Source organism: Nestor notabilis, unplaced genomic scaffold (genome assembly GCF_000696875.1).
Source record: "Nestor notabilis isolate BGI_N333 unplaced genomic scaffold, ASM69687v1 scaffold7658, whole genome shotgun sequence".
NCBI classification, from domain to species: Eukaryota; Metazoa; Chordata; class Aves; order Psittaciformes; family Psittacidae; genus Nestor; species Nestor notabilis.
Window position 1 is genome coordinate 1 of NW_009940559.1, and position 15,182 is coordinate 15,182.

At 35.3% G+C, this 15,182-nt stretch overlaps 1 protein-coding gene across 1 annotated transcript in view; it reads left to right on the plus strand.

Annotated features, from left to right (window-relative positions):
* The first annotated feature begins 366 nt into the window (after nt 1-366).
* The window catches only part of LOC104410297 (titin-like), a 114,772-nt gene continuing 99,956 nt past the window's right edge, over nt 367-15,182 (plus strand). Inside the window, exons 1-23 of the mRNA XM_010020419.1 lie at nt 367-490; nt 732-815; nt 1,450-1,533; nt 2,027-2,125; nt 2,717-2,791; nt 3,715-3,792; nt 4,431-4,535; nt 5,062-5,139; nt 5,505-5,558; nt 5,919-6,002; nt 9,935-9,985; nt 10,065-10,460; nt 10,661-10,936; nt 11,169-11,444; nt 11,597-11,736; nt 12,199-12,325; nt 12,412-12,675; nt 12,777-13,043; nt 13,179-13,442; nt 14,016-14,155; nt 14,274-14,400; nt 14,519-14,785; nt 14,885-15,151. Of these exons, the coding sequence (XP_010018721.1) occupies nt 367-490; nt 732-815; nt 1,450-1,533; nt 2,027-2,125; nt 2,717-2,791; nt 3,715-3,792; nt 4,431-4,535; nt 5,062-5,139; nt 5,505-5,558; nt 5,919-6,002; nt 9,935-9,985; nt 10,065-10,460; nt 10,661-10,936; nt 11,169-11,444; nt 11,597-11,736; nt 12,199-12,325; nt 12,412-12,675; nt 12,777-13,043; nt 13,179-13,442; nt 14,016-14,155; nt 14,274-14,400; nt 14,519-14,785; nt 14,885-15,151 (3,727 nt within the window). The remainder of the gene's footprint in view (nt 491-731; nt 816-1,449; nt 1,534-2,026; nt 2,126-2,716; nt 2,792-3,714; nt 3,793-4,430; nt 4,536-5,061; nt 5,140-5,504; nt 5,559-5,918; nt 6,003-9,934; nt 9,986-10,064; nt 10,461-10,660; nt 10,937-11,168; nt 11,445-11,596; nt 11,737-12,198; nt 12,326-12,411; nt 12,676-12,776; nt 13,044-13,178; nt 13,443-14,015; nt 14,156-14,273; nt 14,401-14,518; nt 14,786-14,884; nt 15,152-15,182) is intronic.

A 15,182-nucleotide genomic window follows, 5' to 3' on the forward strand; every position in this document is an offset into this window, starting at 1 on the left:
AAGCCTGTGGCAGTGCTCAAGAAACCCGAGGAGGCACCCAGGAAACCTGTGGTTGTGCCCAAGAAACCTATGGTTGTGCCCAAGAAGCCAGAGCCTGTGGCTGTGCCAAAAATGCCAGAGCCCATGCCTCTCCTTAAAAAACATACAGTTGCTTCAGCTAAAGGTATATGCATCAGTCACTAAGCTTCATTTTCTCCATTTTCTGAATAGGTTTTCACTTGTTTTATTGATGTATGTACTGGTTAGGTGTATGAGCAGATAATCTTTCAGGTTTTTTTTTTTTTTTTCTTATTTTTCACACCTTGTAATTTTTAGTCATTGTACTTTTCATTGTTTCATATATTTATTTATCTTACATTTCACAAAATGAAATCTACTAATATCTTTAAAGCACCTGAAGTCTTGGAGAGAGCTGTCCCAGAAGAGAAAGTGCCTCTTACAACACCTAAAGAGCAAGAAATTAAAAAGCCAGAACCTCCTCCAACCAAAGGTATATATTGGCAGCAGGCATCTCCTGAGAAGAAATATTTTCTCTTCTCTCTTTTTTTTTTGCTTAGAATTGAGTCTTTAAAATGTGTCATGTGTACATGGGAAAGTCTGTTTGGAACAGCCTTTCATGGTTATAGCTGCTGTTACTTAACGTGATTTTCTATGTTAGGTTTTCTTGTCTTTTTTATGTTTCATGTGTACATTTATGTACACGTCTGAAAAGGATCTAACGTTTTTTAAAGTGCCTGAGGTGCTGAAGGAACCTGTCCCACAGGAGGAAGTACCTGTTGCTGTTCCTAAAATGCCTGAACCAGTACCAAGTGAAGGTTTGTGCCACTATAGCTATTTCTGTAAAGAAAATCCTGTTCTTCCAATCATAAGCCTCAAAATAGGTCCTTTTTTTCCTGTTGTAATGTATGTAAATTTTTCATTTAATATTTCAGATCATACCAGTCTATGTTTCTCGTATCTACTATTATATTTTCCTAATTTTGAAGTAAAATATTGCTTTTAAAATCAAATATTTTCAAGTGACATGTGGTCCTACACAGGACCTTCCTAACAAAGTATGTCTCTCTTTAAGATAGTAATAAATTCCCAATAAATTTCAGTCTCTTAAACCCTAGTATTTATATTGCTATTGTAATCTTAAATGGATTGAGAGCATTGAAGCTTTCATTCTTTCCAGTTACAATGACTCACCCACTGATTTAATGTTTAGTTTATACTGTACACATAAAAAATATTACCCTTCACAAAGCCCTGGTTCATTCTTATATAGAAAGAGAGTAGTTTTTCCAAAGGCATGCATTATCTACAAAGGTAACAGATACTGAATGATTACTTATCTAACATGGTTTTGTTGGTATCAGTTGGAGTAGTTTTAAGTGATATGCACACAATTGTTCATGTGAAATCTTATCACTGACAACTTACACAAACTGTCAATATTCTTTAAAGAATATGAAATCATAAAGGAAGTTAAGCCTGAAGAAAAAGAAGAAATTCCAGTCGCAGAAGTAGAAGAAACCTTACCAGTTGAAGGTATATGAAGTACCTACATAGGGGCTGCTGGACACCTTTCTTTCATGACCTTTCATTTAATTTCATGTGCAGTAATTTTCTTGCTCTGTCGTTCTTCAAACATGTACCTGTATGTTGCAGGTCTCTGAATAATTCTTCCTCTGTTATTATGCTTTGGAAATGAGTTCTGATCTCTTAAGTCTAAGTACAACACACAGATTATTTTAAATGTTTTCACTTTGTTTTGTGTCAACGAGAGTCTTCCTGTCATTTGGCTTCCCACTTCTGTTCTCATGTTATTAACATGCCTTTTTAAGTCAGCTTTGATGTTTGTATTGTCTGCATGCTATAAAGCAATAGCCTAAGGCTCTTTCATACTCCCATTGAATTCAATGAGATTTTTCTACTGACTTCATTGAAAGGGAAAATGACCATCTTTACATTTGTACATTACTCTTCACATAACTGCTTATGATAGTAAATTTATACTAAATTTACTTAATATTATTCAAAGTGCCGCCACCTGAAAAGAAGATCCCTGAAAAGCGAAAACCACTACCACCACCTACTCCACCAAAAGAGGATATTAAATTGGCAAAAGAACTACTTAAAGGTATAATCATCTGAAGCCACAATTAACAGTGCGAACTCAAATAAATAATCCTTTTAAGTAATACTGATAAATCTTGAAACGCATGCCTTTGAACATATCACTTTGGGTCTTTTGAGGATTGTTCTGATTTGGTTTTCTTTTCTAATTTACTATTGCTTTAATGGTGCACCTTACTAATGCTCAATCCCTTATGATTTTTAACTAGTGCTATGCTAAGTTAGTTCATATGGGTTCTTTTTCAATAGTTATGGAAAAAAAATCAATTTATTTAAAAAAATCTTAACCAAGTTAACATGTTCTTCTATCTTTAACATAATTCTTCTATCTTTAACATGTTCTTACAAATTAAAAGAATCCCCAGCAATAATTTGCTGGTGTTACTATTGAATATTGATTTCAGACCAACTCTTCTTCCTACATCATCTGACTGCTTCTAAACACTTAATCAGCCAAAATCTTAGCTTTGAAGCTCTTGTCTTTCTATTATGTCAATAACATTAATCTTTTTTTTTTTTTTAGGAAGTTCTCTTTTTTTTTTTTTTTTTAAATCTTATTATGTGTGTTGTAAAATTCAAATACTTTTCTTTAAAGCTCCTGGATCAAGGAAGAAAGTTGTGACTGCAAAACCTGGTGAACCTCCAAAACTGGAACCGCCACCTGCTAAAGGTGCCCAGCAAATACAAGAATCTTACTTAAGCTAAGCCTCTCATGATCATAAAGTTGTAGTTCTTGGTATATTCTTCTTTAATTTGCTCAGAACTATCAAAAAGCTGTCTCTGTTAGATTATACTCAACAGTGGACTCCAGTCTTGGATGTATATGTTCATGTCCACTTTAACCTCCCGTCATGCAATACAAGGAGATGCAAAAGACAGAATCATAGAAGCGTGAGAGTTTTTATGGGTTTCTGTCACTTTTGTATATGCTCAATTGGTTCTCTACTTAGGGATGAATAGAAAATAATTTACTGTTTAGATATATATATATATCTCATTGTTCAAACATAATTGGTTTATTATTTGTCTGAAATGTAGTTTATTTTTGTGAGAGAGCACTTTCCAAACATGGAGATGAATAACAAATTGAGCAAGCAACTTTACAAGTATTCCCTTATATTTTTCATATGTACTGAAGCTTAAGACAGGCTAAGCAGTGAACATCTCTTCTTAATGCTGTTCCAAGTTTATAAATTAAACTAACTGGATCCTTACAAACATCACAGGTAGACAGTTCGGATGAATAGGTATGTAACATAAACCTGTAACAAAAAGAGGAAAGGAGATAAAAATGTTACTGTAACTCTATTTGAATACCTAACCTTTATAGTTTTGTCAAACCATGCTTCTCTTTTGCTGATTTGTATGAAAGTTTCCTCTTACACATAAGCCTAGAAGACAACTGTATGCAAATAATACAGAATTATATTATATTATTATAGTATTAAAACTATCAATTTCAATCTAGCAGTTTTACCTGTGCTTTTAAGGAGTGGACCAGCATTTGATTTGTGTGTTTGAAATCGTTAATTGTTGGTTGATCTTATCACCATTATGCACCCATAATAAAATCTGTAATAATATTCTTTTAAGTGCCTGGACTTGTAAAGAAACCTCGTAAAATAATTCCCGAAGTTACTCCTCCACCAGAAGAAGTTGTTTTGAAAAAAGGTATAGTAACTTGGCTCTGTTTAAAAAATCCCCCAGCACATTAACATTGTTCAGTATATTCCCCTAAGAAACATTGGTTTATGTGTGTGGTATGGAAAATTAGACATAGTACCATCTGATGTCTGTTTCTTGGAGCAAGCCATTATAGTTGCAGGGATGGAGTGAGGATATTCTGAAAATCTGATCTAAAGAATCTGTGATGAAAACAGAGCAGAACACTGTATATATGGTTCCCTATAAATCTCCCCTGTTTTCCTAATCTCATTTTGTCCCTGAAAAACATCTGTAGCTACAGTTATTAATGTATAATTCTGTATAGTAAGTCATCATTTAAATATTATAAGAAGTATGTGATGTTATAAGACATTTTATTCCATCATTCACAGTTAGCATCTTTCTTCCCAGATGGGCTACTTTTAATTAAATTATCTTTTTGCTCTAGATGACTTTGAATTTTAAAAGGCTTTCAGAATAGTATCTTGACTAGTTAAACAATATCTTCCGTTTATATCAAACTATATATTTTACATTTCTGTTTCTTCATAATTGCTGATACATTTCAATCTTTATTTCTTTTTCTTCGTCTTATTCTTTTGTTTATCTGTGCTTTAAAAAACAAAATTAATTTTCTTTTAAAGTTCTTAAAAAGGAAAAAGAAGAGGAAGAACCTAAACCAGAAAAAGAACCTAAACCAGAAGTTAAACCAGTACCTACACCAGTAGAAAAAATTAAGAAACCTGAAGGTATTAATTTACATTCAAATCTATCCAGTAAAGTATAATTAAAAAAAAAAAAATAAAATCCAATTTTCAAGTAATGTTCACTGCAATTCAGAAATGAAAGTGAGATATTAAATGATGGCTTGTATTAATCTAATTGTTTGAATTAAAGCTTTGCTGAATGTGTAACTAAACCTGACATCCACATTTGGGTCTGAATTCTGCATTTTGGAATTGCTTTTCAATCTTCACTGTTTATAGAAGAGAATTTTACAAATATTTTATAATATTGATGAAAATATAACTACAGCAAAACAGTTAATCCAAGCATTCTTTTAGTTAATGTTTTACGAGTATTTGTCCTGTTGTCCATTTAGTATTTCTAATGTGTTCAAATCTCACTCTTAAAAGTGTGTATGCCTAAATCTTATGAACATCTGAAACTGTTTATGTCTACAAAAATGAAAACTTTTAAATACACTGGAGATAATACATTTGGGGATTCAAGGTGGTTTAATATATCTTACAAAGTAAAAATACTATTTTAAAGTCCCAGAGGTTCCTAAGAAGAAAACTGAGATACTTGAAATAAAAAAAGAGGAGAAATATGTGCCCAAACCACCAAAAGGTACAGATGCTTGGTGCTCTTTTTCCTTATTGCAGCAACTAAATATTTTTCATTGCTGAATATCATACTATATTAACCTAATGCATGACTATCAACCAGCCTACCCATGACTAACGACTTTGCATTCTTCTGGATTTCTTGTTTTCTTTACTTCTTCAGTGCTTGAAAAATTCATGTTTATTCCATTGTATCTTGCTTTTCAAGAGTTTATCTCAAGTTAATTTCTTGCTTTCTGGCTAAATGAAATGTAGAACAATAAATTCTGTCTTTGATTAATTCTCTCTGTTGCTTCTAACTTAAACACTCAGTGGGATTACAAACAATGCACATTAACCTATTTGTAATTGTTGTGTTTGAAATGACAGAACCTAAGCAAGCAGCTATCCCACTTCCTGGGTCTGAACCTAAACCTGCAGTGGGTAAGAATTCTTTAGTCATTAATATCATTGCAGCCCTTCTTGTGCGTCTAGTATTTTCCATTCAGAGACTTCTAGCTAAAAGGACATTCATAAACTCACAGAATACCAGGTTGGAAGGAACCTCAAGGATCATCTGGTCCAACCTTTGTTGGTAAAAGCATGATCTAGACAAGATGGCCCAGTGCCGTGTCCAGCTGAATTTTAAAATTGTTCAGACGTTAAACAAATGTTTTAGTATTACTAAGACTGGAACTTGTATACAATCTATGGAACATTTTAAAGAACATTTTACCTTAAAAAATTTATTTATTAAAATAAATATATGAGAACCCTTTGGGGTTTGTTTTTTTTCCCTTACAGCTCTAAAATCTCCAAAACCAGCAGCAGAACCAGCACCAGCTGTTACTACACCAGTGACAGTCCCAGTGGTTGGAAAGAAAGCAGGTATTTATGTTTATTCTATGCTATTTATAGGGAGTTTCTCTCTGAGATAGCCAAATACCTCCAGGATAAAAAGAATGAAGACCTGTACAATTATATAACTCATTCATTACAGAAGATTTGAGGTCCTATTCAAGGAGCTCCTTATTCCAGGAACTGTCACCTAATCCAAAAAATGTCTCTGATACACCATAGAGATCAATCTCTGCTCTTGTTCGTGGATGGTGATATGTGTGCCTTTATTTATTGTTCTGCTATGAAATTTGTGTATTCTGTTGATTCCTTCATGGGTTTTATGTCCTGATATATGTCTTGTGAACTCTGTCTTGTTTTTCCTGTATAGAAAAAGAAAGGTTATACATGTTTCTAAACAATTCTGCTTTTAACTTGCTATTGAGTCCAATGAAAAGGGGCAGGGGTGCTGAAGAACTAGAGTATTGCTATTTTCATTTGCTATGTTTAGGACCCTGGATCATTCCCTGCCATGAAAAAAGAACTTGCAAAGAGTCCAGTTCCTCTGAAGCACCGTGAGCTTGAGGTCCACTGTTATAGAGCTGATGTACATGCTGGTCACACATCATTCGAAGGGTCTCAGGCTGCAATAGAGCTGAGGTCTCAAGCACTGGAAAAGCCTAATCATTAATATCTCTTGGCCATTTGTTTGGTGATGTAGCCAGACCTGCTACATCACCAAATGTATGTAGTTAAGCATAACTAGCTCATTTTATATAGGTGGCCAGATAGGCAATAGAAAGCTACTTTTAATTTGGATTGGATTTAAGTTGACAAGCTAGCAGAACAATGCTCTGTACCATAATAGTGGTTTACTTAGGTGTTCTGTACTGTTTCTGAGTGCCTTTCTTATTTTTCTTTTGTGATTGTGTTGTAAGTTTCTGTTGTGTGGAGAAAAGGTGTTCTATGTTCATTTTATTTCAGGTATAGCTGGAAATTTTGTCTTAAAATATATTGTTCCTGATGCTTATTCTTATGGATTTTAACTCTCTAAATTACCTGTGAAACCTTTGTAGCTGCAGAAAAGCCTGATGTGCCATCTGTACTAAAGCATAGAGATAAAATGCCCCCAGTGGAAGAAGAAAAGCCTGAGACAATTGTGTTAAAGAAGATTTTGGTTGAGAAACACTTGCATGTAAAAGAAAGAGTAAGTCCTAAGGAGTCAGTTCTGGAAATTCAGACAGCAGAGCCACTTGAGTTTAAAATCTCACTGGAGACAGCTGATGGAATACTGAAACCAGAGGGAGATAAGCAGGAGGAAGTGGCTTGTAAATATATTATGCTGACTCCTGAAAAAGAAGAGTCAGAAATGACACCTGTAGTTTCAAGAAAGACTACCCTTACAGGTGAGAAAATAGAAGTTGCAATAGATAACATTATTTATGCAAACGATAAACCACCACTACCCAATGAAGAACTGAAACTGATTTCTACAGCATCTGAACATATGGAAAGAGATTATGGAGAAGAAAAAGGGGAGGAAATTAAATTGGTTGTTCATAGGGAAGGTGCTATAGAGAAAGTCTCTGACAAGTTCAGTGTTCTTCATGAAGGAAAGATTCCTGTGCATGAAGAAGAAGAGGAAATTGAGTCAACTTATGCACATAAACATATGCCCAGAGAGTCGTATGAGCCCAGTGACCAGAAAAGACTTTTAGGAAAAGAGAGAAATTCAAAACTCAATTTGCCACCTGAAGAATTTCCCATTAAATATAAAAATTCATCTGTAAAGGATATCACAGAGGCAGGAATAGCTGAAACTCCTTTGCTTATAAGTGAAGAAGAGAGAGCAGGTTTTACCCTAGAGAAATCTGAAGTTCTTCCTGGACAATCCATGAAGAAGCATGGTATACAAAGTAAAACTCAATGGATGAAGAAATCTGGTACTGCAGTAGCTGAAATGCCTGTAGATAAGATTTTTAATAAAGAAGAAAAGAAAATGGAAATTATTCAAGCTGATGAGAAAGATGGAAATCTGGACTTCACATCAGCAGGATTACATTCCTTAGACCTGTCTGAGGTGGCAGAACCGGCAGAGAGAAAAAATGTTGACCTAGAACATCCCACTGAAGATGAGATTGTTTCCAGAGGTAAAGCATACAAAGTCTTAAAACCATCTGTTCTTAAGCCAGAAATAGTGGAAAGGAAAGCAAGAGAAAAATATTCTCCAGAGAAAGAAGTTCATTATGAGGAGGGTTCAGGACAACTGTTGACTGAGAAAGCACTCCTAGGTGATAAAAAAACAGGCAAAAAGATTATGCCAGAGAAGGAAGAGAAAACTCTCTTTAGCACCCACTTCAAAGAAGACAAAATTATACAGTCAAATGCCCCTGAAAAGCTGCCTGTGGAAGAAGAATTTGGTACAGTTATTGCAGAATTAAAAAGTGAAGTTTCCATAGGAGAACATGAAAAAGGAGTCAGAGGCGAAATAGTTGAAAGATCTGAGTCAGTGAAGAAAATTCAGCCACCAAGGAATCAAGTTGAAAAACAGTTTCAAGAAGTTAATATCATTGAGGATGGACAAAAAGAAACTCCAGCTTCCAAAAGCAGCAAAGAAAAGATGGAAGAAGAAAAATCTTCTTTGACTATGGAAGAAGTGAAACTTTCAGGAGAAGAGTTTCCAGTGACAGAAGGTAAATCAGATGCAAAAACATCAGCTAAACATGGCACTGGAATTAAAACATCTGTTACCATGAAAAAGGAGAAGAGAAAGCTTTCAGACAAAACACCATCAAGCAAGGGAATCCCTGCAAGTGGAGAAGTTACTTACTCCTCAAGCATAGGTAAGATAGTAACTTCCAGGAAAGACAAAGGAGATAAAGAATTCCAGAAATCAGAACCTCCTCGCATGATTGAGCAGGCCAATAGACTTTCGAGTGAGAACAGGAATTTGGATGCATCTGGGGAATCACGTGAAGTTCTGGATGTTCCTGCAAAGTCTCATGCAAAGCGAGGTGAGGAAGACCTCTGCCAAATTCTTCCACAAAGTGCTTTTTCTATTTGCTTCAGGAGAATACCATTTTCCATTGTGATGTTTTCTTTCTTTAACACTGCTCACATTTCCATCTAGTCTGTCAGCTGGCTGTATTGGCATCAGCCGCTCTTGACATGTTTTGTCTTACCTGTCTGTTCATACACCTGTGTGATCGATGTTCGTTGTCTTAGTCTTACACTTTATGTGACTGCAAAAATCATGTTACGTGCCATTATCTTCTCAGAAAACTCACAAACTCACACATTTTTTTCTAGCATTCATTTTTCCATCCACCACAATAAAATCTGTCCTGCATTTCATTCATACCATTCTCCCATTAAAAATATCTTTTATATTTCCTTTCACAGAAGATGATAAAAAGCAGCATAGCATGGGAATTATTTTCAAAAGTGTGAGATGATTCATCACAGGCTGGGCAACTAACAGAACATCCCTCACTTGTGAAAGTAACACTTTGTCCTGAAACGTGTTAAATTTATACAACTTATATTTTGTTGTCATCATTAGTAAAAGTGTGCGCTGCTTCTAAAAAACACCATATAATTTGTAATAGGTACTTAAGCTACTTTGGTTGACAGGTGGCTATTGATCAAGGGCCTAAATGTGAGTAAAGTGTCAGAGAATGGCAGAATTTTACAAAATAATGGACAGGACAATACATTGAGGAAGCAGGCGCTCCTAGCCACCTTTCAGTCTCCACTGCTGAATATGTCTTTCTCATGTTTCAAGATATTGAACTCATCATTGAGATACAGACAGTCTATGTTGTATAAATACATACATATATTAATATCTTCCTCCCTTTTAATGTGAATATACCTAAAGGAAGAGAAAATCTAATTTCTAAAATAATTTTTGTCTTAATTTTAGTTTACTTTGTCTTAATTGTTTTAGCTACATTGCTAATAATATTGCTGTTCTACTTCAGAGGCCAAGACACCAAAAGAAGAAACCCCAAAGGGTATCAGTCCAGTCAAAGGTAGGATACTACAATCAATACCTACAAGCAAAAGCAATAGATCAGGATTAGTTTATTAATTTCTGAATTTGAATTACAGCCAAGAAGACACCTTCACCAGCAGATGCGGAAAGAAGGAAACTCAGGCCAGGCAGTGGTGGTGAAAAACCTCCTGAAGAGCCTCCATTCACTTACCAACTCAAGGCTGTACCGTTGAAGTTTGTCAAGGAGATGAAAGATATAGTGCTAACAGAAGCTGAATCTGTTGGATCTTCTGCAATCTTTGAAGTCCTTATTTCACCATCCACTGCAATTACCAGCTGGATGAAAGATGGAAGTAACATACGAGAGAGCCCAAAACACAGGTTTATTGCTGATGGCAAAGATAGGAAGCTGCATATTATTGATGTCCAGCTGTCAGATGCTGGTGAATATACTTGTGTATTAAAACTGGGAAACAAAGAGAAGACCTCTACAGCCAAACTCATTGTTGAAGGTATTGCCTGTTTCAAGTTTATCAACATTTTAAAGGCTAGCTACTCCTCAAGCTAGAAGTACTGGTTCTTTATAAATTACAGTGCTTGGTAGATGCATCCTTTTGTTTCCATCAATCATTACACATGTTGATTTAATATGTAAGGCATTTCTGCATCGGACCTGTAAATGAGACAAACCAAAATTTTGTGTTTCCCACAGCACTCCCAGTGCGGTTTGTGAAACCTCTTGAAGAAGAAGTCACTGTGGTTAAAGGCCAGCCACTGTACTTGACATGTGAACTTAACAAAGAAAGAAATGTAGTCTGGAGGAAGGACGGGAAGATCATCAAAGACAAGCCTGGGAAATTTGCTCTGGGCATTATTGGTTTGTCACATACCCTCATGATCACTGATTCAGATGATGATGATGCTGGCACTTACACTGTTACTGTGGAAGATACTGAGCTGTCATGCTCATCTTGTGTTAAGGTAGTAGGTAAGCAATCAATATTGTGTTCTCCTTTCTCTTTATAATATTTGGACTGGTTTAAAATTAGGAAAGCTTTTCCTCATAATATTACAATATAAATGAACAGACAAGATTTTTACAGTTATTAAGAGCTTGTTGTAATACAAAATCTGTAAGGTTTATTTCTTCTGTTTATGACCCATCTATTTTTAGTAGAAGTCTGCTAAGCTGTATTTTTATGTAACTTTTTGTCATGCAGAAGTGATAAGAGACTGGTTAGTAAAACCCATAAGAGACCAGCACGTGAAACCAAAAGGAACAGCTACATTCACCTGTGATATTGTCAAGGATACACCAAACTTTAAATGGTTTAAAGGAGATGAGGAAATCCCTGCTGACCCCACTGACAAGACAGAAATCTTGAAAGAGGGAAATAAAATTTTCCTGAAAATCAAGAATGCTGGCCCTGCTGATGTTGGGGAATATTCAGTGGAAGTTGAAGGTCGCAGATACCCAGCTAAATTGACCCTTGGAGGTAAGGATGCTTTTATTTGTATTATATTGAATCAGCTCATAAGCCAATGTTCAAAAACCTCTAAACAATCAAACAAAAAAAGTAACCTAAATTATTATAAAGCTCTACCAAAACTTGGCCTAATTATATATGTGTTCATTTGTGCATTCTAGAACGTGAAGTTCAACTTCTGAAACCATTAGAGGATGTTACCATTTACGAGAAAGAAACAGCAAACTTTGATACAGAAATATCTGAGGATGATATTCCTGGTGAATGGAAGCTGAAAGGAGAAATCCTGAGACCCTCACCTGTAAGCATCCTTACAACAAATTTATTTAAATTAAACACTGTGAACAGGTTCTCTTGTCTTTATGGTAAGATCTTTGCAGGTCTGTCATTACTGCTCAGTCCAGAATGTAGAAAGGCTAAGCAGTGTGGTAATTAAAAAAAACACCAGTTCTCTAAGTGGGAATTATATGCTATGAAAGCTAACTTTTAAAGGGCTTCATTTTCTCAAAGGATTACAGCACATTATTCAGAAAATAATAAAAATACCCTACATATATTGCTAGGAATGATGCTGACATTCAAAAGAAATATGCTTCAGGGTTTTTTTATTATTGGGTGAAGGTGTTAACTTTCCTTGAAAAGGAATTCCAATCTTTCTAGCTGACTTTTTACTGTATACAGAATGTCCATAGACTCCCTTTATTAAGAACACCTAGCAGTAAGCCTTTAGCATTTTATTTATCAAAGTCTGTCATCTCTCTAGACATGTGAAATCAAAGCTGAAGGAGGAAAACGCTTCCTAACCTTGCACAAAGTCAAGTTAGAGCAAGCTGGTGAAGTCCTTTACCAGGCACTTAATGCAGTTACTACAGCTATCCTGACAGTGAAAGGTATGATGCTCCATGGAATATGATACCAACTTAAACAGAGTTCACATGGAGCACGTTACAAGTTGTATGTTCTGCTTTGCTTCCAGAAATTGAGCTGGACTTTGCTGTGCCCCTAAAAGATGTTACTGTCCCTGAGAGGCGCCAAGCAAGGTTTGAATGTGTCCTTACCAGAGAAGCCAATGTTATATGGTCTAAGGGCACTGATATAATCAAGATTGGAGAAAAATTTGACATCATTGCAGATGGAAAGAAGCATATTCTTGTAATCAATGATTCTCAGTTTGATGATGAGGGAGAATACACTGCTGAAGTTGATGGCAAGCAGAGCACAGCAAGACTGTTTGTGGAAGGCAAGTGTCTTCTTTAATGAAAAAAATAATAAAAAATGTATAAAGAATGTATCTTTTAGTACCACATTGGCCTTTTTCTGATGGTATTTATGTGTTTACAGGTGTGAGGCTGAAGTTCATCTCACCTCTACAGGATCAAACAGTGAAAGAAGGGGAAACAGCTCACTTTCAGTTTGAGCTTTCTCATGAAGACATGCCAGTCAAATGGTACAAAAATGACAAGAGACTCCACACAAGCAGAACAGTTTTTATTACTTCAGAAGGCAAAGTTCATAAACTAGAACTTAGAGAAGTAACACTTGATGATATCTCCGAAATAAAGGCTGTAGTCAAGGACTTGAACACACAAGCACACCTGAAAGTCTTAGGTGATTACATAAATAATTTTAAATATGTTATATAATATGATTAAAAAAATTATGAATAGAAAGTGATGAAATATTGATGTTCAAGTAAATTTATATTACTAATTTACTGTTTCATATCCACTATGCCTTCTGTAGAGGCTGATCCATATTTCACTGTGAAATTACAAGACTACAGTGCTGTGGAGAAAGATGATATTACTCTGGAGTGTGAACTTAGCAAAGATGTGCCAGTAAAATGGTATAAAGATGGTGAAGAACTAGTAGCTTCCAACAGAATTTCCATAAAAATGGATGGCTTGCGCCGTATACTGAAGATCAAGAAGGTTGCAGAGAGTGATAAGGGTCTTTATGAGTGCGACTGTGGAACTGACAAGACAACTGCTAATGTCAGCATTGAGCGTAAGTTATCATGCCTTGCCTAAAGGGAAAGTACTGAAACTTCTGTAAAACAGTATAGGCAGACACCCTCTAGAGTACAACACCAAAAATTGTACCTTTAGAAAACATGCTGTTATGATGAATAACTGAAATATCTAGATTTACAATTATTAAGAGCATTTATGAGAGGCAAAATATCTTAAGATATAAATGGGTGTTGTAAAGACAGCAATGATCAATTACTTTCTATGTCCATTTACAATCAGGAAAAAAAACAGTTAGTTTAATTCACTGTAACAGATATCCAGGTTAATTATGAGGAAAAATATTCTTACAAAAATAACTAAACTTTCAGATATATCTTGTAGTTTAAACCCAGCTGAAACCAGGACAACATATTATAGGAGGAGGTTGTAGACTGCCCAAACTTGCAGCTTTTTAAAAAGAGGTTAGATAAATGTTTATCAGTGATAGCATTTGAATGACCTAAAGGAGAGATAGGAAGAGAGTTTAGATCCTTTCCAGTATTACCTTTCTATGATACAGAATGAGTGAATAAACAGATGTGAACTTTTGGGGTTTTTTTTATTTTAGCTCGCTTAATCAAAGTGGAGCGCCCACTTTATGGAGTGGAAGTATTTGTTGGTGAAACAGCACGTTTTGAAATTGAAATTTCTGAGCCTGATGTCCATCCTATATGGAAGCTAAAGGAAGAAACACTAACACCTTCACCTGTAAGGCTGCTTCTTTATTTTTAGACCACAATTTACATCAGAAAAAAAAAAAAAAAGTGTTCTGAATGATTTCTTAGAATATTCATGTGTGTGTGGGACAATGTTTCTTTATCACCAGGACTGTGAAATCATTGAAGATGGGAAGAAGCATACTCTTGTCCTTCATAACTGCAAACTTGATATGACTGGAGAAGTGTCTTTCCAAGCTGCTAATGTTAAAAGTGCTGCTAATCTGAAAGTGAAAGGTACAATCTGCACTTTTCCAACATTTCCACACATATCTCAGGGCATAAGAACAAATCTAGCAGCATAAAGGTCTACCTGAACCTAGCTCTGTAAACTGAAAGTGCTCTTTGATTTCAGAATTGCCTCTCATCTTTATCACTCCACTAAGTGATGTGAAGGTCTTTGAGAAAGATGAAGCCAAGTTTGAATGTGAGACATCCAGAGAACCTAAGACTTTCCACTGGTTGAAAGGAACACAAGAGATTACTCCAGATGAAAGATTTGAAATTATTTCAGATGGAACAAAGCATGCTCTGATTATTAAATCTGTCGCCTTTGAGGATGAAGCTAAATACACATTTGAAGCTGAGGATAAGAGAACAAGTGCCAAGCTAATTATTGAAGGTTTGTCTGACTTTGCCTTTCTAGGAAAGATTTGCCCCATAGTCCTTGAATAGTTTTTATTTATAACATTATTGTGAATTAAATGTTATGTTGTTATAGGTATCCGCCTGAAATTCATTACTCCTCTCAAGGATGTAACAAAAAAGGAGCGAGAAACTGCAGTGTTCACTGTAGAACTCTCCCACGAAAATATCACTGTTGTCTGGTTCAAGAATGACCAGCGATTACATACCAGCAAAGTGGTTTCAATGACAGATGATGGCAAATTCCATTCACTCACAATCAAAGATCTTACTATTGATGATACTTCTCAGATTAGAGTGGAAGCTATGGGCAAATCATCAGAAGCTAAACTCACTGTTCTTGGTAAGAATACCCCAAAGAATTTACGTTATCT